The sequence below is a fragment of the Rhea pennata genome, chromosome 6, assembly GCF_028389875.1.
Source record: "Rhea pennata isolate bPtePen1 chromosome 6, bPtePen1.pri, whole genome shotgun sequence".
Classification (NCBI taxonomy): Eukaryota; Metazoa; Chordata; class Aves; order Rheiformes; family Rheidae; genus Rhea; species Rhea pennata.
The window spans coordinates 12,945,274-12,966,965 of record NC_084668.1 but is presented as its reverse complement, the minus strand read 5'-3'; the positions used below and the strand labels follow the sequence as shown (position 1 = coordinate 12,966,965).

The window sequence follows — 21,692 nt, the reverse complement described above, 5'->3', positions numbered from 1 at the left end:
AAAAGCAGATTAAAATTAGATTTATCTTCTCCAAAAAATGGCAATGACGTTAATGTAATAATATAATGTAATAACTTAATAGCCCAGTTGGAAGTGACTCATCTGCAGCAGAAAGATCACAATTTTGCTGTCTAGTTCTGGGGAGGTTAAGCGTGTCTGTCCCTCATTCCTGCAGGCATGCAAGCATCCGTGGGGAAAAAAGTGAAGCGGGATAGTAATTCATGGTGTGGCTGCTTCTCCCTGGCTGATCCCCAGGGTGGCTGGTTCAACTTCCTTCAGGGCTGCTGGAAGGTGAGAGCTGGGTTGAGGGTGGCCAGGGAGATGATTAAGGGCTCTGATTTGCCTTGAAATGCAAACCTCCTGATAATTAGTGTATTCCTGGAGGAAGATCTTCACCTGCTGGCAGGCCTTGCGTTTGGAGGGGAGCCAGGTTTAGCCCAGCTTTCTCTCTCAGTGGCAGATCTACAGCGATTGGTGCAAAATTTCTTCATTAGGCCCTATCTTCTGGAAGGGCCCTGTGTGCTTGGAGGGGAGTGTGCAGCACACTGTGCGAAAGCCTTTTCATATGCTGAGCTGTGTGCTTCATACCAGCAAGCCAGCTGTCAGTGGTGCAGATGTTGGTGGGATTCAGCAGTGTGATGCTTGGTGGAGACCAGAGCAAAGCTGTCGCATTGGTCTGAATCTAGTCCTGTCTTGAAGGAATTCTCCATTGATGTTTCTTTTCCACGGTGCCCAGAGGCAGCAAGCAGATCCCAAGGCTGCGTTCGACCAGGCGCTGTATTGCATGTGGCTTCTATTCCCCAGCAGGGCAGTGTCAGTGGGAACACTGACTAGGGGGATGTGGTGGATCAGTGTGTAGAAACAACAAATACTGAGTCTCAGCTATGTCCTCCAACTCTTGGAGCCCACTGCTTACCCAATCCCATTGCTCCACCAGGGAAGGGACAAGGTCGCAGATCTTTGAAGTGTAACGACAAGCAGCAGGCATTGCAAGGAAAGGACCCAGGAACTGAACACCTATGGCTGGTTGTTCTCTGCTTCTCGGTTGAGCCCATGACATGCATTAAAGACTGTGAAATGTGCTGGCCACAGTGAGAATTTATCTCCTCTGTTCAGGTAGCAGAAATGAGTTTCCTCTGCAACATGAGTGTGTTAGTGAAAGCGGCTCCATTCAGTGTTCAGCTGCCCTAAGCTCAGGTGTTGACCCCTGCAATTAACCCAAACTTCACCCAGCAAGAGCCCGACTGAACTGGTGTCACGGGAGACCACAGCTGCTCATTCAGCTGATGTCTGGATGATCTCAGACATGCCCTTTGGTTTCAGAGAGGAAGCTGGTAAATCCACTCCTGCAATTCCAGATAAGGTAGCATTTCCTGCTCTTCCTGGACAGAGACTATTTCAATTTATTTATCCCTGGGAAAAAAACATAGAAACACTTATTTTTTTTATGAAAAATCCCCCTGAGATAATAGCAATCCACTTTTGCTTTTAATGCCCATGGCCCTCTGAATGCGGGATGCATGTCCAATTCATAGCTGCTGGAATGTGGTAATCTCACGGCAGATTTGGGCCCTGCTGCTGCAGTGAGCACCAAATTCTGCTATTAAATCTGTATGGCTTTGTATTGTGACCCTGTAGGGGCCAGAAATCAGCCTCCCAAGGGGCTGATGGCCCGAGCAAAACCTTTGTTGGAAACTCTTCTATTAAGGACTCATTAGTCTGGAATTATCCTCAAAGTTTACCAGCTATGTGATATCACTGCACTACCTCTGGTCATTCTGCCTGCAGAGTTTTGGTGTTAACACCAATCTGTGACATCTCCTGCTGATCAGTGCTCTGTTTTTGGAGGTGAAACATCTACTGCCACCTTGGAAGATTGCTCATACTCGTTATTCTCTGCACACCCCATGGAGTGGATGTGATATGGCCAGTTTCTCACTATCCTTTTCCAGAGGTGACCAGTGCATGGTGGGTAAGATGCTAACACCATAGCCAGTGATTAGGTCTGCCAAGAAGCTGAGATGCTTGGCTTCAGGGGGAGAGGCAGGAAGGAGCTTCCAGTGCAAGGTAATTTCTGTTGTCTTTTGCTGCCTCTTCATTTACTTGGACCTCAGTTAGCGATTGGGTTCTCTGAGGTGCTTTTTGGCTTGGGGACATCTGATTCAACTGGATTTACCCGTCTTGTTTTGTGAATTGATCAATGCTGCAGCCTGTAACTTGTGTGTCGGGGAAGACTATCCATCTCTCTTCCCTATGCAGGATTTCATGGGGGAGGGTATAAAAGGCTTTTCTTCCGTTAGTGCAAAGGCTCTCCGCTTGTTCCAGAGGCTGGGGATTGAGTTTTACACATAAGGAGTGACAAGATTAATTGCGTTGTCTTCCCAGACAGAGCACTCGAGACTTTTAAATAATAATGTGTAATGACAGCAATTTTCAGCTGAGAATGCCTAAGCATTTGAATGAGTTACCTTGCGTTTGTGTGCTGGTCACTCCGTTATGTGCTGGAGATTTCCTGGGCTTTAGCATGTTGGTGGCTTTCTTGTGCTTGTGAGTTTACTTAGCTGAAAACAATGGACTAAAGCAGTTTTCTGGTCTGGCCCGAACACAGAATCCTTCCCAGCAGTATTTACTCATGTCTGACTTCTAGCCTAATCCCTTACCTGTTGAAGCTGAGTGACCCGTGTGATTGACTGCAGAGTGGGTCTTCTCTGTTCAATGTCTGTGCAGAGTGAACAAGTTCAGTGGTGAAGACGGTGAAAAGCAACAATGAGTAATTGAGGTAACAAGGAAAGGAAAAAAAAAGAAAAAAACATTCATGGCACACTACTTATAAAATTGTAACAGTAAAATTTGAATGTTGCACTCTGTAGAAAAATGAGACGTTTATCTGCAAATTTAGCCTTTGACAACCAGAGCAAGATCAGCTGATTGAGAGTGTTTCTGAGGATGCTTTTTAGCTTTTTCTCCTCACATCAGCATGGACAAAATGACCTCCTGCATGGGTGTGTGAAAACTCCTTCTCCTTATTCTGGAGAGGCCAGGATTCGCCAACCCTGATAACTGTGTGTGTATTGCTGTTTAAAAAAACCCTTCCCTTTCTGGCAGTGATGAAGGTGTGATTTGTAAATAGAAATCTGGGAGCAGGGCTGTGGCTGCAGATACAGTGAGAGTTTGACAGAAAGGCAGTGGAGCTAGATCACGTATGTGTTGGTGTGAGGGAGCGGGAGAACAGCCCTGTCAAAACGCAGCCTGCTTGCCAGAACGACTGCCCTGGATGAGACCCTGCAGAAAGCAGATACTGTGCAAAAATGGTTCACTTATTGTAATTTCCAACCTCCATTATGAAGGAAGAATTCTCCCTTAAGAGGATGTCAGGGAAAGGCCCTAAGCTGCTTCTTTCTAGGGACCAACACGCCTAGTGGCTACATTTGATGTCGTTTAGAATATGAAATGTCCAAGAAACATGTCTTGTATTGGCCACGTTGTAGATACTGAGAGGTCTTCTAAGGCTTGTCACACAGACTGTGGCTGTCTTCCTTTGAACTGATAGCCATTGCTTTTATATGAGGAGCACTCTTTTAAAGGTTCTCCAGTCATCTGATGTGCTTTTGGGGGATTTCAGCTCTCAGGAGGCTTTTCTCCAGTCCGTTCTCCCACCTGAGGCATTTTTTGTCATTCATTTCCTCTGGAAAAGAAGTACCTGAGCTGCAAATTCTTAGATGCTGAGGGAGCATTTGAGAATATGTCATGTATCTACCTTTTGCGGCAGTCAGAGGCAGGCTTCTGACCCAGACAGACATCTGCTGTTCCTTTTTTTGTTATTCTTCTTTTTCTTTCCTCGAGGCTCTTGCACAGTCTCTGTGCTGAGAAGTAACTTGAAGACACACTTCTGCCTCTTTCCTAACCTCGGACCCTGCATCTACTACAGGTAGGGAGGACAATGAGCAACACAAGTATCAGTCCCTGGCTCCCAGTTTATGCAGTAAATCTAAAGGAGGAGCCTCATTTTCTTAAATACAGGACTCCCATGGTGACTTCAGGTGTTGTGCTGCCTCATCCCTCACGGCACTTGTCTCCCAAGCACATGCAGACAGTTCTCTGTCCTAGGCCTAGTCACTTAATCAGGATATAGATGTTTAGTCTGTTTTAATCGGTTCCTCACAAATCAACCCCAGAAGCCTCCTAGCTGTAGCCACTGTTTTTCTTCCAGCACCATGCAGTTTGTCAATATTCACCCTGCTGCTGGGGATTTTAAAATGAATATGTATATTTTTAAGCAAGTAGCTCTTTACACTGAGCTCTTGGAGACCAGCCGCTGAAGGCATGGAGGTGTGGGAGAGAGGGGAGGCTGGAAAGGGAGGAAGATACAGGTGGATCGCACCCTTCCTGCCTCTCCCTGAGCCTGCTCCTGCTTCCTTGAGAGGCTGGGGGATGCTTGATGCCTGTGCCTCTTTTTGAGCCCATCACCTCAGTCAACAGGTAGCTGCTGGAACAGGCTGGGAACAGGCTGTGCTACTGCCAATGACACGACACAAAAAGGCATTCACAAATAACGATGGTCTGAAACATCCTGGGCGAACGTGTCAGCAGCTTGAATAGGGTCAGTTCTGCTGTGGAGGGAACAGGCCTGGCTGGGGGAGCAGGGAGAGCAGCTTCCCTCTTTGCCACTCTGGAAGACGGGAGCTACTGTTGTGATGGAGGAGTAGCTACTGGCTAACCTGCCTCCTGACCATCCCTGGGTCCTTAATGCTGCTGCGGTTCAGGGGCTGGTCACTCTGGTCTCCCTCAGACCCTGCGTTGATAACCAAAAAAACATCCTCCCAGGTACAGCACTTGGCTTTTCAAAGGTGTTTTTGGCAGACAGACACTGCCCGTGGACCAGCCTCCAGACTCTGCCTGTGATGCCCTGAACAGCCTTGCATAAGTTGCCTCCTCACTCTGTGCCTCACCTTCCCCCTTTTTATAATGGGTAACAATGTTGGCCTGTCAAAGAGGGGGAAGCTAGATAAGGAAGGGGGTTTGTGTCACTGTGGCTGGTCCTGTCTGACAGGCTGCTCAGCCTGTGCTTCTCCCTGCAAGTGAAAGGAGGTTAGTTTCAAGACTCAAGCAGAAGGATACTTGTCTTTGCCATTAAACTAGCAGCTGGCTCTGGTCAAATGACAACACCTCTTCATGCTCTTTTTAAAATAGGAGGGATCCCACCAGGCCCAGGCAGCACTGAGGGTGTGCTGAAGCTTAGCTCTGTACCAAACAGTCTGTGATCCCTCTGTGAAGGTGCCATAAATCTGGCCGAAGGATGCTCCTCAAATCGAGTTATAACGACCTCCCCTCCACTGCAGGGTGTGGAAGACATCAGCTCTTCTGCTTGTTATACCTGCTTCCTCATCAGGTTTGCTTTGGGAGAAGATAAGTTTTTAAAGGCTGTATTGAGTGGGAGCAAGGCCTGCCCCTGCCTCCCAGCTATTTAATAGCCACTAAGTTGCTAAAGGACTTTGCCAGCATAGTTTTTGTGTGGTACAGTACCTGGGCTTGAGCCACCTGTGATACCTGCTCCAGAGTCTCAAGATCCAGCCCTGAGGATGTGTAGGATGTAGTACTGCTGTTGCCAGTATGGAATGTTTAATGTGTGTGTAGGTATCTGCTGGATGTGTGTTCAGTTACTGCAAGTGCAATCACCAAATTTTGCCTTCTGAAACCCTGCATTTGCTTTGCAGCAAATTAAAGAAGAGAGCAGAGGCCCATATGCTATTTCACTGGTCCAAGTGAGGAGAACAAATTAAAGGGCCTATTTTAGCACAGTGAGACAGCTGTGCTCTGCTCCTGAGAAGCCATCTGTCTGTATGTCATGCAGGGGAGAACATCTGGCCTAGCACCAGCCAGTTAGCCAGAAGTGGCAAGGCCGGCTAATGTTTACCAATGAGGAACTTTTTGACTGACAGCTTAGCAGAGAGCGAAGGGCAGATATGAGGCCCAAACACTCTCTGCCAGGTAGTGTCCAGTGCCTTCTGTGGGACTGCAATATGCCAGCTCACACGGCGCTGTGACCTGTTGTGAACAACAGGGGCTTTTCTGGGCTCCGCAGGAGATGTGAGGTGTTCAGTGGGATTCGTTCACTGTTGTGAGTTATGGCAGGCAAAGTCAGCCCAGGGAACCAGCTTGCAAGAGCCCTCTTCATCTGCTTCCTTGCAAAGGCAGCCAGCTTGTTAAAGACACTTAAATAGTTGCGGTTTCTGAGCACTGCAGAGGTATATTGCATGTTATGTTACTATAAAGCCTTGGTGCACTCTGGAAATATCTGGCTTTCGTTTTCTTCTGTCAGCAAAATTATCATCTCTGGAGTAGACCATTAAGTGACCAGAGTCCCAACAGATTTCTGCACAAGGAGAAAATAGAAGGATGGGAGTGTTTGTCATGCCTTGCCACAGGCATAAGGAGTCACAGTTGGGTGTTCCCAACTCTGCTTATTCTTTATTTCTGAAGTAGTCTTCATAATAGGAGAAAAATTGGAAATCAGAGAAAATGTCATTTCAGTGTTAATAAATCACAAGAACCAAGTCGCTCAGAAGATGTAATCAATCCCCTTCTATTCAGGCACATGGATGCTGGGTGTGTTTAATTGTTTCACAGCATGAAGGACTACAGGGAGATTTCCATCACCTTCTTTTAGCCCCTTGCTTTATTGCTCACATGAGATGGTTCAATGAAATTAAGCCACCCCAAATCTAGGTAGAAGTTGCCCTTACTTTGTGTTTACTTTACTTAGGTGCTTACACTTTGAAATGAGTTCAACCTGTGATATGCATGTTTCCAGCTGTTCCTGGGCTATTCCTGTGGAGCTCAGAGCTAAGAAAAGTCGCTCTGTTACCAGGAGGTTTTAGTTTGCTGTGCGGTGTCTGCTGGTCCCCTGAAAAAAGTTCTTAAGGACCTAGAGTCGATAAAAGGTTGCAAATCACTGGTCTGTAGGAGTGACTTCTTTAAGATCAAAAAAGAAGTTTCTTTCCTCTTGTAGGTTAAAACTTGGTCCAAAGACAAGTGAACATCTTTAGGAAACATGAGGCAGAGAAGGAGATGAACCCAAGTTACCTGACACATTTGATGCTCTCTAAACAAAACTACCTGCCTGCCTTATTGGAAACTCAGCAAGAAACACGGGTAATGAATCTGCCCAGGCACCTGGAAGAATGACTACTGCTATAAAGTAGGTAATCCCTTAGATTTAGGAAACAGCATAACTTGCAAGCAGGAAGCTTACAAAATTTGTCATCTGAAGACGCTGCCATGTTTAATGCATTTGGTGCCAATGATTTGCTTTGCCTTGCTGTGCTGTTTACAGAGCAGCTGGAGCAGAGCTGTTTAGCTTGCTATTGAAGATGAAAGGCTGGTTGTTTTTCAAAGCCCTTTGTGCTTGTTTGCTCCTAACTGGAGCTGTCAGTGCAAATGCTTTCTATTTCCTTTATCACTAGAGGTCTGAAGTCCCTTTCTAAAGATTTCCTCAATTCAAAGGAAGATTTCTTTTGCTCTTAGTCCCAAAAGACCTGGAGGGTCTTTGCTCTTTTGTTTGGGTTGAGGACTCCACAGACAAGTGCCTCTGACAGTACTTCAGCACCCAGAGAGCCAATGTCCCATCTGAAGTCTTTTGATGAAGGCATAAGGAATTCAGTCTGTCCTGCTCATTTCTGTGGTCTGGGAATGAGAATAGCCGTCTTTAAGCAGAGATGCAATGAAATGTTTCCATGCACATAAAGGATGGAGTCTCCTCCTCCAAAACAGCCACAGAGAGTATGTGTTAGGTGCTGTACAAACCCACACAAAGAGATGCTTGCTTGAGTAGCATAAAAGCTGAGATTATCAAGGCAACAGCATCTTCTCCATTTCACAACTGAGGAACCTGAACTATGGGAGGTCAAGTAATTTGCCCAAGATCATGAAAGGAAGATGAGAGAGAGCTGAGAATTGAAATGAGGTACACCTTTGATACCTTAACAACCTAATTTTCCTCTTGTATACCTTCTCTCATGCACTGAAATAGCTGGAATTACAGGATTTTCTTTCTTTCATATACTCTGTGGGCTGGTGTTTTGTTATTTTGGTAGAGGAGCTATCTTAGAAGTCTTTCTGATCAGTCATTAAATCTACATGATCTCTGTTTTCTTTGAAATGTTCTAGCCAAGAAGTATTTCTCAGAGCAGATCTAATTGCTCCTTAATGGCAAGCTGAAGGCCAGTCCCTGCATTTCGCATTGCAACATGTGGCTTTCCTATCCTGCTTGTACCAGCAGGGTTATCTGTCAGGCAGACCAGTGCTTCTAAACAGCTACATTGCCCGATTAGAAACCAGTCTATGCAAATTTTATAAAGAAACTTTACTGAAAAGAACTGGATCCTGAGTGTTTTCCAAAGCTCTTCCTGCATTCAAGTGACTTCTGACTGATGAAATGCTCTTCAGATAAATGTGCTTTTCATCTGTAAATGTGTTTTACGTAAATGACTCATAAAAATGATTCCAGCTGGTATTTTCTTACCTGTTGAAGAAATAGCAGTGGGGTGGCTGATCTCCCAGAGCTCTGAGCTTCATACCTGCTCTTCGTCTACCAGCAGCCCTGATGGCACGTCTGGAGATGGAAGGGGGCAGGAACTCTTCCCAGGCCAGAGAGGACAATAGCTGGAAAGAAGTGGAGTCCCACACGACCTTGCTGGGCAGCGTGCACAGCCTTGGTGACTCTCACCTTGTCCCACAGCTGGGGACTCAGGCTGCCCTGGAGTCCTCCTGCCAACACAGCTCTTTAGATGACATGGTATAGCCCTGGAGTGGGGCTGCAACTGAGCTGCTTGTGAGTTGCATGGGGCTGAAAAGTCGCTATCTGGGCCACTCTCATCTGAGCTGAACAGGAGAAAAACAGTTTCAAAGTCGCAGTGTTTGTTAATGGCAGAACTGAGCAGATCTTAATGAGCAATTTGAGCACTGGCTCAATTTAAGCAAGGGGTAAATCAATACTGAGCAAGGTGAACCCAAAGAAAGAATGCCTCTAGATGCATTTGCAGTTTTAATGTTTTCTGCATATCAGATAGTGATGATGCTTGGACACTGGCAGATCCAAGCAGCTGATTGCTTCATCACATAAAATGTTTCCTTCCTGTTTTGCTTTATTTCTTTGAGGTAGTGTCTACACCACAAACTGCATGCAGGACAGGCACAAACTTCTTCCTCTGCACCACACAGGAGCTATTTTCTTGCTGTTAGTGATTACCCATTACACAAGTGAGGTTAGAAATGCGTGAGTGTGAGGAGGGGTGCAGGGCTACGAATGAAAACTTGTGCCCTGCATCTCAAATATTAGGTCACCCGAAAGTTGTGTAAGGAGTAGTCGTAATGGATACAGCTGCCACTGAGGGTGACTGCATCTTAGTAGGGTATGTAGTTCTTTCTATCTCTGTTATGTTTAGCCATGGTGTTAGATCGATACTAAAACAGTCCTCAAGTCCAGAAGACTAGTTCTAGTCACAGAAGTCTAGAGAGAGCTGGAAGCTTAAAGTAAATCTTTTAAGTCCTGGAGTGTTACCCTCTCTTTTCTTTCTCAAACAGCCAGAAGAAGCGCTCTGAGAACAGCCTGAATTCTCTACCTGGTTCTGCTGCCAACTTTGCTGGTTTCTGTTTCTGTTGATTTTTGTTTTGTAAATTCTGACCTCTTCAAAAAGATGCACTAAATAAGTCATCTCTTGTCACAGAACCTCTTTAACTTATTAATTAATAGATTGATCACTAGTGGCATCAGGCATAAAAGTCCTAACTGTACATAGCTGTTCTCTGTACTAATGCAATAAATTTGGGTTTATTTTTACAGTGGTGATTTTAGCAGCAATCTAAATCAACACCCTGTTGATGATCAGACAAATTTTCCTTTAAACAGAAATGCATTGCAAGTGAACTAGTTAGTATTATGGGTACATTATTGTCTTTACTTTCTGCAATCAGCTTTTATTCATGCTTTTACAATAGGTGTAAATTTTTATATATCCTTAGGCAAGCGGAAGAATGAACTGAACTTGTAGAAAATTACTTAAAATGGGCTCTAGTGACAAGAAATGGATAGTCCCGTACAATATATGAAAGGTCAGTGAATTAGAGAGCAGAGTTCTGCAAATGGGCAGCCCTGCTATGCTGGGGCTGGTCATCAGGCAATTCAAAAAGCAAGGTTTGACTTTGTTTGGAGGGTGGGAGGGTGTTTTCTGTATGAATGTGTGCTGGGGAATTTGGGAGGGAAGAGGGAGAAGGATGGGGAAAAATTTCTGCGGTATGAGGCACTGCTGGGTACGCTGGGAAAATGGTGTCTGGGAGAGGAATTGTCCTGCGTGAGGATGGAGGAGTTGCGTAGCTCCTGAGCTCCCGCAGCCTGCCTTGCCCCCATGCCTCGATCCCAGGTGATCCGCAGCAATGTTGTGATGTAGAAGCGAGGGATACCGGGGAAGCGGCTTCCTGTCTTTGTGTGGTACAGTGAAGCACACACTGTGGGGAGAGACGGGCGAGTCTGGGAAGCTCTGGGTTTGATGCTCTGAGGCAGGACCAGTAATGGAGGGCAGCCAGTGTTATTTTCCCTTCCTCCTGACAGTGTTGCTTTAAAATAACAACGTGGTGGCAGCTCACACTTGTATTGCTTCCAAGGGTGGCCTGTTTTCCAGGCCCAGCCCCAGGGAGACCAGCTCCATCACAAGATGCTTTGCATGCCTCTGTCTGGAAACTCTGGTTTGGATTTGTCCTTGCCGTTGATATAGGAATTGCCACTTTACTCATATCAGGAGTGCAATTTGTGTTAGTTTCAAGGCAAAACTCTTCAGCTGAACATCTAGACAGAAATGTTAATTATTATCTTTTCTGCTCCCTCAGTGGCTGCATAGTCCTTTGCCACCCTCTTCCCCAGCAAGGCCACCTGTGAAAGAATCAGTGTGAGTACCACCTGCAACGCGTTGCTCATGCCTGATGGGATGGGGGCATCTGGCCTCTGTGCGTGGCTGCTGGCTGGAAATGCTTGTAGCTGAGGTGCTGATGCTGAACTGTCTCTAATAGGAGTCACTGCCCTCTGTTTTCCCTTTCATAATCTTTCAGACTCTCCGCCCAATCTGACTGCTGTTTCGTTAACTCTCCTGAAAGTTGATTGCAATGTGCTGTCATTGCGATTTTGAAGCAGGGGTGGTGGCAGACTTAGTGTAGTCTAGCTGAAGGCAGTGAGATCTATTAGATAATACTTAGCCTGTCCATCTCTAGTCCTTTTTTTTTTTTTTTTTAAGAGTAGCAAGATGAGAATATAAGCTTAGGATAACTGCTCCTTGCGTGAAGGCTTGTGCCAGCCTATCAAGAGATGGCCATGTGATCACCTCACTGAAAACGTGAGTGTCAAGTCATTCTTGTATGTTTGCCAGTCTGGATGATTCCTCATTAAAGCAGCTCTTAGCAGTGCAAGGTTGGATCCTATGTAGAAACAACCTCCTTCACAGCCAACAGGCATGGACTGAGCCACGACTGCATTTCCCAGGCCTGCTCCAGCTGCAGAATAAATTGTTTCTCTGGGCAGGAGGAGGCTGGACCTTCTTAAATCACTTAGTTGCTTTGGTTCACTTAGCAATGTTAGGATGGGTACACCAGCCTCGCTCGCTCCATCCTAGAGAGCTATATCTCGAGGCAATCTTAACACTATTTCTCTGCAGACACTGATAAACAGGACTGGCTTTGATACCTACTTGCTTTTTCCCTGGGGACTCAGAATGGCTACAGTAGCTCCTTTCAGGCAGATTCAGTCAGCTGGACCCAGTGTCTAACAGAATCCTGGTACCAGTCACACAGGCAGTTTTTTGGCTCCCTTTGGCTTCAGTTTCCACGGTGGGTGCTTCCTGGGCGGAGGTGTTTGCCGTGGCAGCCAGGTGGGACTGAGCTGCATAGCTGAGGGAGCTAAGGGAGTCTCTCTGGCTTTGGAAGATCTAGAAATGTAATGGTGTTTGAGGCTCAGAATTTTACACAACTGACAAATTTCCATCCAACCAGCATGTCTGAGATTTTAGAAAATTTTCCTATCCTGAAGCAGAACAAGCAGTCTGCGTTCTGAAAAACTAAAAAGCACCAGTCAATATGTTTTGTTTTTATTTTTGAAATGGTTTGTTTCATTTTTGACCTTTCATCATCTATGCTGGAGATTTTTTAAGCTATAACTCAACTAAAATCTTTGAAATGGCATTTTTCAATAATTTTGAAATTTCTTTCTCTTTTTTTACATAGAAATAATCTTCTTAAATTTCCTTCCCCCCAAGCCCCATTTTTCATTGGTCTAAGCGGATCCCTACTTTCTGCTTAAAAAAGAATCAGTTGATATAATCTAAATCTTCTTGATTCAATTAGAAAGACCTTTTGCAGAACTGTGAAGTCAGGGAGTTTATCTCTAGAATGCTAAGTGAAGGCAAAAAGGTCACCATTGGACATAAAATTAACCCACAAACTAGTTTTTCATAGCTTCTAGCTCAATTTTAAAGGCTGGTAATTCTGTCTTTGGTCTGCATCAGGAAATCACAATAAGAGGCCTCATAAAGCACCTAGAAATTACTTGATAGTGAGACATCAAACAGACAGAGATGTGCATCTATATGTTTTGCTGTCCTAACTGCAAACAATGGCATTAAGTACTCATTCACTGACAATTGATTCCAAATTCCTCTAAAGAGCTTTAAGAAAATGTATGTACTTGAGATATGCCATCAACCAAGAGTCCGCTCACACTGGGTCTTGTAGCTACTTGACTAATACTGTCAAGTGCAAGGGTAAGAGCTGTCTAACAGCTTAGCACCAGCATAGATCTGTACACTCCTTTCAGAATGTATGATTTTTTTAATACACTGTGCTGTGGTTCTGCCATGCATCCCTGGTGCACAGAAATGTTCTCTTTAATGGCAACTCAGTGAAATTGGTGCAGTTATGCTGTTACAGCTGTGAACCTGCGAGCCTCCTCCTGGTTTTCTGCAGCCCTGAGCACCAGGCCACGACTTCCACCTAGTGTGCGGCTGTGCAGGACAACGCCTCCTCCACGCTCAGCAAATGATGAACTGGGACACATCTTTCCACAGTCTTTTCACCAGGTCCCCTACTGTTCTGGTGTAAGAGAAGTCACCCCTCCCTATGTTTAAGGTCAGCAATAACCACAGGAGTTTTCTGTAATTCAGCGGTGTGTAGAGATTGGCATTGCCCAGTGCAAGGGGCTGTACAAACACAGGCTGAGAATAGGTTCCCTGCCTCACACATCGTAGCTCCTTCACATGGTAACTGATGGACACAGATGCGCGTCTGTCTCCACACCTCAAAGTTACCCTATCTGCTTTTCTGAAGCTGTGTATGTTAAAATACCCAGCTGCATAAATGTTCCTGTTTATTTTGATATATGATGATTGTAATCATTTGAACAGTTCAACTGGAGCAAGGATGAACTGAGGTGTAAAGGAAGCACCCCCTTCTGGCCAAGACAGAGCAGAGGAAATCTCTGCCATAACTGATGATAATGAACCCCACCAATCACTCAATTAAAGCTAAACCCATCTTTAATCAAGAGAGTCTATTTAAAAGGCCTTTGGGATTTTTGAGAAGGATAAACTCCTAATCAGTGCAAGGGGAATTGCTCCTATTTATTCCAGGGTTGAATTTGCCCCCAAATCTGCACATGCTTATCTTGAAAAAGAAAAACAATCATTAGTTTTTAATAAAGAATTTGTTCCCTGGGAAGTAGGAGGGAGGGCCTGAAAGCATTTCCCCGGATGGTCTGGAGTTCATTAGTGCACTGATCAGGGAAGGCATACAAAAAAAAAAAATGCAGTCAGATGAATATTCCTTATTTAACCTCCAAACCAATAATTCAGGAAAAAGCAATTTCTTCTAAATCTGAGTTCCGAGTGACTGGCTTTTATCTGAGCTCCATTAAATTATTCCCCTGCTAAATTCTCAGGGAATAGGGTGTTTGCTCCAGCAGCCGTTCACTCTGTCAGATAATTTTGAACCCAAAATGTTCTGGTTTTATAAGTATGATCCATCTCTCCCTCCAGTGAAGTAAGGGGCTTGAGGAAGGTGTTTGTGCCTAGGTTGCAATTTCTCGAATCGCTGTTGCTCCTCTCAGTACTTGCTCTGCGTAGAGCCCCCAGAGGCCCAGGCTGTTGGGGCTGCTGCAGCCACTAAGTCTCAAATTGACTTAGTCCTCCTTGCCCAGGATGTCACACACTATCCTTGTCTGCCAGGTTAATGCCAAAGGTGTCTCAGCTCTGAGCCTGCTGGGGAATAACACAGAGGACCTTCTCCTGATTATAAATGTTTTATCATAGTGCTTTCTCCTTCAGGCAACCAGGCCAAGAGCAGTTCTTTTCTCCCAGGGCCTTGGCAGAGCAGTTCTCATCCCTGCTGCCTCAGCATTTGGGATGGGAAACTTCTGGTCTGATGTGGTTGGAAAGTTTGGCCTGTGAAGAGGCAGAGGAGAGCTGACAGCCCCAGACAAAGAATCCTGCAGGAATGACACTAGCTCCTTGCTGTTTAAGGGTGCTTCCTGACTGCTAACACTTTGAGGCCTCAGTGAGGTGGTGGTGGCCAACAGGGATGCACCAGACTCAGAGGCACCTCCCTGCATTTGCCTCTAGGTGAGGGATATGTCAAGGTTTGTTGACCTACTCGTATATGTGGAGTACAGTTTTTGTCTGGTTTATCTGAACTCCCCCTTGTCTTGCTTTCTCTCTCCTTCCTGGGCTGCTGCAGTCTTTTGGTGGATTCATGTCCATTTTATACTGTCTCTTTGTAAGAGTCACGGATACTGCCCTGGGCTTGATGAGCAACATGTTTTCCAGACTCTTGGAGGAGCGACAGGGCTTTCAGTTCCCTTTCCTGCTTTTCTCCCTGATTGGGTTGGGGTACACCATGAGGGTCTCTGGCAGTGGTGGTGCCGCCAGCCAAGTTGAGAGGCAGCATCAAGCCGCAGCACTACCTCTTTCCCCTCACCTGCCTGCTCCTAGCACCCCTGGTCCTGTGTGATGGGTTCTTAGCCTCACTCACTGTACAAGCTTGTAGCCAGACCTTCTTGCCCTCATTCCCACTGCAGTGCCTGGCAAGGTCTTCTCTCTTTGGTCTCAGTTATGTGGATTTCTTTCCTCCTTGGTTCCTCTGTGTGATTCTTCTTCAGGGTTTATTTTTGTGTGCAACCACTAAACCCAACTTTTCTGCAATCTCCTGTTTATTCTGGACTTGAATACTGCAAGTTTCCTACATAAATCTTTTTAAAAATATAGATTTATTTATTTTTTATTGACTTAGGTCAATGTAGCTGTTCTAAAATCCAGCAGGGACTGAGCGTTAGGGGCACACAGATGTGATGAGCTGGGGCTGCTCTGCATAGCTAATGCAGCTGGCTGAAAATAGCTGTGGCCTTTTTATAAACTGAAGTATTGTCCAGCCCTGTTTTCATTGACCTGGCATGTAAATATGCTGGGGGGACAGTACAGGAGGACTGCCTTAGCATTCCCTAGGGGATGTTTGCCTAGGGCCTGTTTACCTTTAAAGATTTTTTCCTGTGTATGGACTGTGAGGCAGAACGAGTATTTTATACAACTTTTTATATTTTATCTATGATTTTTATGTTGAATTGAATATCGTTCATGTCATTTTGCTTCTCCTTCTTCCTCTTATTGATGACCCCACAGTCATCAGTGCCTGAATTCCTGCCCTTATGCACCTCCTTGTTCTTTACTCTCTCTAAGGAGGGCTCTGTACCTGTGTCCCAATGTATGTGGCTTATTGCTAGTTGCCCTGAGACCCCAAGGGTCAGCAGGGTCCTTGCTGTGGAAATGAGCCAGGGTTCTCCGAACAGCCAGCTGGCACTGAGGTCAGGGAGCCGGATCTCCTCACTCGCGTGCAGTCCTGCCAACACCCAAGGAGGAGATTCTTCCCATCACACCAGTTTCCTACAGGTTTAACTCCATTGACAAAGCAATGCTTCCGCCTGCTTCTCCTGCTTCCCACCAGAATAGGTGAGAGGAGAATCAGCTTCTTAATCTAAAGGGACTCAGTGGCATCTTATCATGTCCTCTGAATTATTCTCTCACAAACATCTTGAATATCTTGTTTATCAACTCTAAAACGATCAGGACATTGCTCATCAGTCAGCCTTATTTAGTAAATAATGTGCCGTGGGTTGTTTAGCAGCCAGAGCACTGGGGGCTGAAATCGTTGTATTCTCTGAACCCCTCATGCCTGAGTACTAGAGAGAGCTGCTGGTGCCTTTGAGAGGTACTCAGAGTACTCAGGCACCGTGGGGATGAGGGCATGGGAGTCCTGGGGCAGAAGGCCTGCCAGCCCATTACATCAGGCTCTGTCTTTCTGCAGTGCTCCAAATCCCTTAGAAGCAGCAAATTTCAGCTTTACAGTGGATTATGCAGGCAAGGCTGAGGAAAGTGAAATCCTCTTTTCTCTCTTGGGGAATTAAGAGGCCAGGTTATTTTGCCTTGGGAATACAAATCTACCTGCCTGGCTTGCTCCTGCTTCAACAGAAGTTGCACTTCAGTGGCAAACTGTAGAAGGCGGGTCTGCCAGAGAAATGTTCAGTATTTCTGGGAGGGACAGCTTTTCAGAGGAGCTGAGTAATTGTTAAAGCAAGTTTCTTTCCTCCTGCTTGCCATTCCCCAAAACTCAGATCTTATTTTAGGAGTTCAGCTGAAACTGAACTCTTAAGAACATATGACACCAATTCTGATTGCTGAGCACCTTTAGTAAATTGGCTCGATATGACCTTCAGGTGAGTTTCCGTTCCCTAATAAGGAATGCAAGATTTGGCCAGTAATTGTGAAAAAAGGGAGAAGTTTAGGGCTCAGAGAGAACAGCTCTGGCCAGTCTAGCTTCAGCGCAGTTCTTGCCTTAGCTGTCTGTTGTCTCTGCAGGACTATCCGTTTCTTCGTGAGCCCTTCTCTGGAGCATGTGCAATTCAGAAAGCGACCCCACCAAAAACTCTACACTTATTCAGGCACTGAAGAGTTCACAAAATGTGACCGACCCCTTGAAAAAAATGAATGATGAACTAAAGAGTTAATGAGTCCTCAAGAAGCTATAAAGTTGTACACAGAAATCAGGCTGGGGAGGTTTGCCAGTACATGTGTTTGGCCAAACCCTGAGATGAAGATTAACTGACAGGCTTCAGGGACACAAACAAAACAATGTTACTATGGGGCCAGCGCCTGTCTTGCCATTTGTGCTGCGCACATCAGCATGTTATAGGAGTGCTGCTGTGAGTGCAAGAAGCAGCAACCTTACGTTCATTCCCTAAATTTACATCAGACTCATCCTCAAGTTTAAACAGTTCGTATTGCCCATTTTTTTAATCTTGGCCAGCTTTGCTGCTATCTTCATGGAAGTCCCTCCATCTGGGGACGCTCCTCTGACACCTTTCTTTGAGACTTGCTGCAAATATTTCCGTAAGTAACGTGCTTTGATTGTATTTCTGTTCTTTCTGCATTCCGTGGCTGGAAGTGCGTGAACAGGCAGCCTTTGTGCAAGGAGTGTTTGTGGGAGTGGGCTGCTTTGAGGCAATATTCCAAAGCTTTCTGAAGCTCACGAAAGAGAGCTTCAGAGTTTTGCAGATTTGCGCTGTGAACCTGTTTCTGTGGTGTGTTCCCATCCAGATGATATATTTAGAACTGTACCATGTAACCTAGATGTCCCATCATACCTGCTTGTATTCAGATTGTTAATGCTGTCAAACTTCCTGAAAGAAACTACTTGACAAATAGTTTTGAAAAACAAATAAACATAAGGAAAAAAACAAGTTCTGTTCATAGAGTAAAAAGGCAAAAGGCAGAATATGAGCAAGCAGTATTTATTTATTGTGAATTAAAGACCCATCTCCAGATTTGAAAAAATAACTCAGTGGAGGCTGGAGTCTCTTTTTTTCTCTGTTTTCAGCCAGTGCTGGAAGCAGAAGTGCCAGAAATCTCTCTGCAAAGCCTGTTTTGATGAGATTTCCAGCCAGTTTCATGAATCAAGTTGGTTGAGATTAACTGTGAAGAAGCCCTTGGGCAGCACTAGCGAATCCTGGGTTCGTTGGTCACAGACACTTTGTGTGCATGGGGGCCTGACCTAACGCTCAATAAAGGCAGCAAGTAGCCTACTGGGGCGGCTTATCCTGTAGCTCCAGAGCCTCTGCCGTACTGTCCAACGCAGCTGGTGTCAGCTGTTCTCAAACGCTGGAAACTGGACTCGGATGGATCTTGCTTGTGATCTGTAGGCCCAGTTCAATGGGTTTTAAGTCAGGCCCAAAAGCAAATTTACACTGCTCATTATAAAAAGAACAGTGTAGCAAGTGAGACCTGATAAAAATGAAGCTTGGCTTTTCCTTCTGCTGCTCTCATGGCTTTACTCCCAGCAGTAATTAACAGGGATGGATTCCTACTTCCCCTGGGATTGTTTAACTGTGAGGACAGCTCCAGGGCTGTCCCTAGAGACTGTCCCTAATGACATTGTTTTTAAGTTATACCCTTCTATTGATCCTTTGTCTGAAGAATTTCAAAGAGTGTTTGCTCTCAACAGCAAGATGTCTGTACTCAAACCAGCAATGATGTTTGAGGAGAGCGATATTTTAAAAGGCTGCCTCTCCTGAAGCATGCATGGGGTTTCAAGTGTGACAGGCTACACAAAAGGACCTGAAGTGGAGACATTTGAGAGAGCTTAGGGAACTTTCGATCCTTGAGCCTGAGCCCAGCTGCCCTGTCTGACTTTGGTCTGGAATTTGGGATCTCTGATTCAAACACACCCTTTTCATTTGACATCCAAACCTAAAACAGTCCACATTCCCTTTCCAATTCAGAGGAAGCCAGAAGCCTCTAAAAAAAGCAAATTCTGTTAGGAGCTTTTACCTCAAAAGGAACTTCTCAAATGGTAAGAATGATTGATCTTGTGAGATTTCCACTGATTATAATGGTGGAAACGTGATAAAACGTTGTGCCCTACTTCTACTTGAAATACCTCTCTGTGCCCTGATTTCTCCTGTGCATCCAAATTCTAGCCTCAATCTAAGCTAAGCAGAAAGGTTGTTGCAGAGCCTGCTTCAAAACATTGGTAAAACCTTTCATACCTCCTCAGTGTCTCCCAAACATTTCAAAAACACAAGGCAAAATAGCTGTATAGCTACAGAACAACAAATCCAGGTATGGAAATTCAACTTAAATTGAGATAATGATCTGTGTTAAAGGGGGTTGGGTCTTCACCAAGTAATAGAATAATTATTTAATGAGATACATCTGTGGACCCAGCTGTACTTGGGTGGTGATGGTTTAAATGCAGGTTGAAAGGCAGTTAGTTATTTATTAGTGCAATGTTATTGTGGGTTTTGGATTTCTTGTATGTGTGTCAGGGGTAATGCTCTAACTGTTTAGAACAGGGGCTAGCAGTTGTTTCTGAGGTTTGTGTGTAGTACAAATGTGTTGTAGTGTGATTGCAAAATGAGTAAGAGTTGTTCTCTGCTGCTGGTTCCAGTGACTTTGCTGCTCTCCTGGCTGCATTTGCTGTGCTGCCCTGGATGTATGCAGGATTTGAGTGCAAGTGCTGTGAGTTTTTGGTAGAAAGGGAATCCTGAGGTCTAGGTTAACTTTTCTGCTTATGAGCACAAGCAGAGCATGTTTGAGAGATTGATTTACCTCAGAAAGGAGGGAGGAACAGAGATTTGTAGGTTCCCTGACTTTGCAGCCTGACAGCCCCTCTCTGCCTCATAGCCCTTCTGAGGAATGAAACAGTTAATGTATTCCCCAGCACTTTTATTGTTCCTGCAGAATAATCACTGTTTTAAAGATGCCTGCCTTGAAATTACAGTGTAATACTCTGCCTGACTAAACCCTAAAAATCTGGTGGCTGGTGGATAAAAATCATTGAGAATGATCGTTTCACTTGAGGCATCAATAACTTCAACAGAGCTGTTTGGACAACAGCTCAGCTGCTCAGAAAATGGCGAAGAAAAGTGGTTTTTTTTGTTTGTTTGCTTTTTTTTGTGTGTGTGTGTTGAGTGGCCTATCTTGATCACCCTGAAAGCTTCTACTTTTCTAGCAGGGGGTCTTAGGGGGTCAGATTTTCTGGAGGTGAAAATCCACTAGGGGATTCCTCTGCTGAGGAGTCGGGAGGACTGAAGCTGTTTGTGAGGCTGTGTGAAAAGGCAGTGTATGCTGAGAGGGAAAAGCATTGACTAAATGATTATTTAGGAGTTCTGGGTCCAGTTTCTGTTCTGTTACTGCCTGTCTGCAGGATCTTGGGCTTGTTGCTCTTTTTCCTTGGCACTGTCCCTCTTACATGGTCTGGATTCCTTGACCAGTCTTGCAGTAGATAAGGAGACAATAGGAGAGCACCTCGGAAACCTTGGGCTGGTCTTCCTCTCTGCTCCTTCAAGTGATCTGGACAGCCTCAAACCTGTCAGGATTTCTCCCTGCATTGACAAGTCAACCAAGAGCCAAGGAGTAGGGCACTAAAATACCATCTCCATAGGGTCTGCCACTGCCCCCTGGGCAGCTTCAGCACCCAACTGTGCCCGCGGAGCCAGATGCCACACCAGGAGATGGGATTTGTAGGGAGCGTTCTGGGGGAACTGATTTTTCTTTGGAGTTGTTCTTTTAGAGGGTAGACTGCCCTCTGTCTTCCCCCCCACCCCCAACCTGTTGGCTGAGTCACTTGGGTAGGCAGCCCTCAATTTGGAGGCTGATGCAGGACGAGAGGTTGGAGTGAGCCTGTCTGTGAAGGGGTCAGTGCTGATGAGGGTCAGATGCTGTTACCTTAGGGGCAGTTAATTGAAGGGGTGTAAGTAGACATCTCTCTTTTTCCTTTCCTGGCTGTTACTTAATAAAGCTGCTGAGCAGGGGAAATGATATCAACTTTACTTTTATCTTTAATTCTGTGACTGCAGTAAAATCTGGTATTTGAGAAGTCACTGAATACAGGATAAAATTGGTTCTGTAATAATAATAACTTGTTTTCCCTCTTTTAAAATAAATCTGGTCTTTACTTGAACGATTTAACTGTTGCTGGCAGTCAATCAGCCAGCACAATTTGGGCTCTGAGTACTTGATTAGAATAACTTTAAGGAAAATTGCTTTCCTGTATCAAGTAAGGATCCATTAACCTGATGAAACAGGATTCACTTATCTGAGAGGTTAAGACTCAAAACACAGACTGGGCTGAATAAGATGAGGCCTCTCTTAGAATGGCATAAAAACGGAAAGTAATAAAAACACCATCTGTCATGTCTAGTCAATCAGATCTAGTATAAGAGAGAAATTATTCCTCTGACTTTACCATTATTAGATCGTCTGTTTGTTAACAATGGGAAGTGTCAGGAATCCTGAAAACTGGTTTTATTGCCTCAGATTATTTCTAGGTGTCTTTATCTTGGAGAGAATTAATATTAATCTGAGTCTGTACAGGAGAAGAATATTACTAGATGAATACAATGCTAAGGCATTCCATATTGAATCTATTTGGTGACTTATTGTTTGAGGTAAAACAGAATGAAAGATTGGAAAAAAGGTGCCATGTACACTTTGCTTCAGAGAATTTTTTCCTCTAAACAAATCTCTTGCAAGTTGCTGAGCACTCAGACTTATTGAAGTCAGTTGAATGCATCTCAAGTGGCCACCTGCATCTTAAAGGACTGGTGTGGCTGG

At 45.0% G+C, this 21,692-nt stretch overlaps 1 protein-coding gene across 1 annotated transcript in view; it reads left to right on the top strand.

The window, feature by feature from the left end:
* Window positions 1–17,291: 17,291 nt before the first annotated feature.
* The window catches only part of SLC15A2 (solute carrier family 15 member 2), a 53,826-nt gene continuing 49,425 nt past the window's right edge, over window positions 17,292–21,692 (top strand). The window contains exon 1 of the mRNA XM_062578546.1: window positions 17,292–17,468. Coding sequence (XP_062434530.1) covers window positions 17,402–17,468 — 67 coding nt within the window. The 5' untranslated portion in view covers window positions 17,292–17,401. The remainder of the gene's footprint in view (window positions 17,469–21,692) is intronic.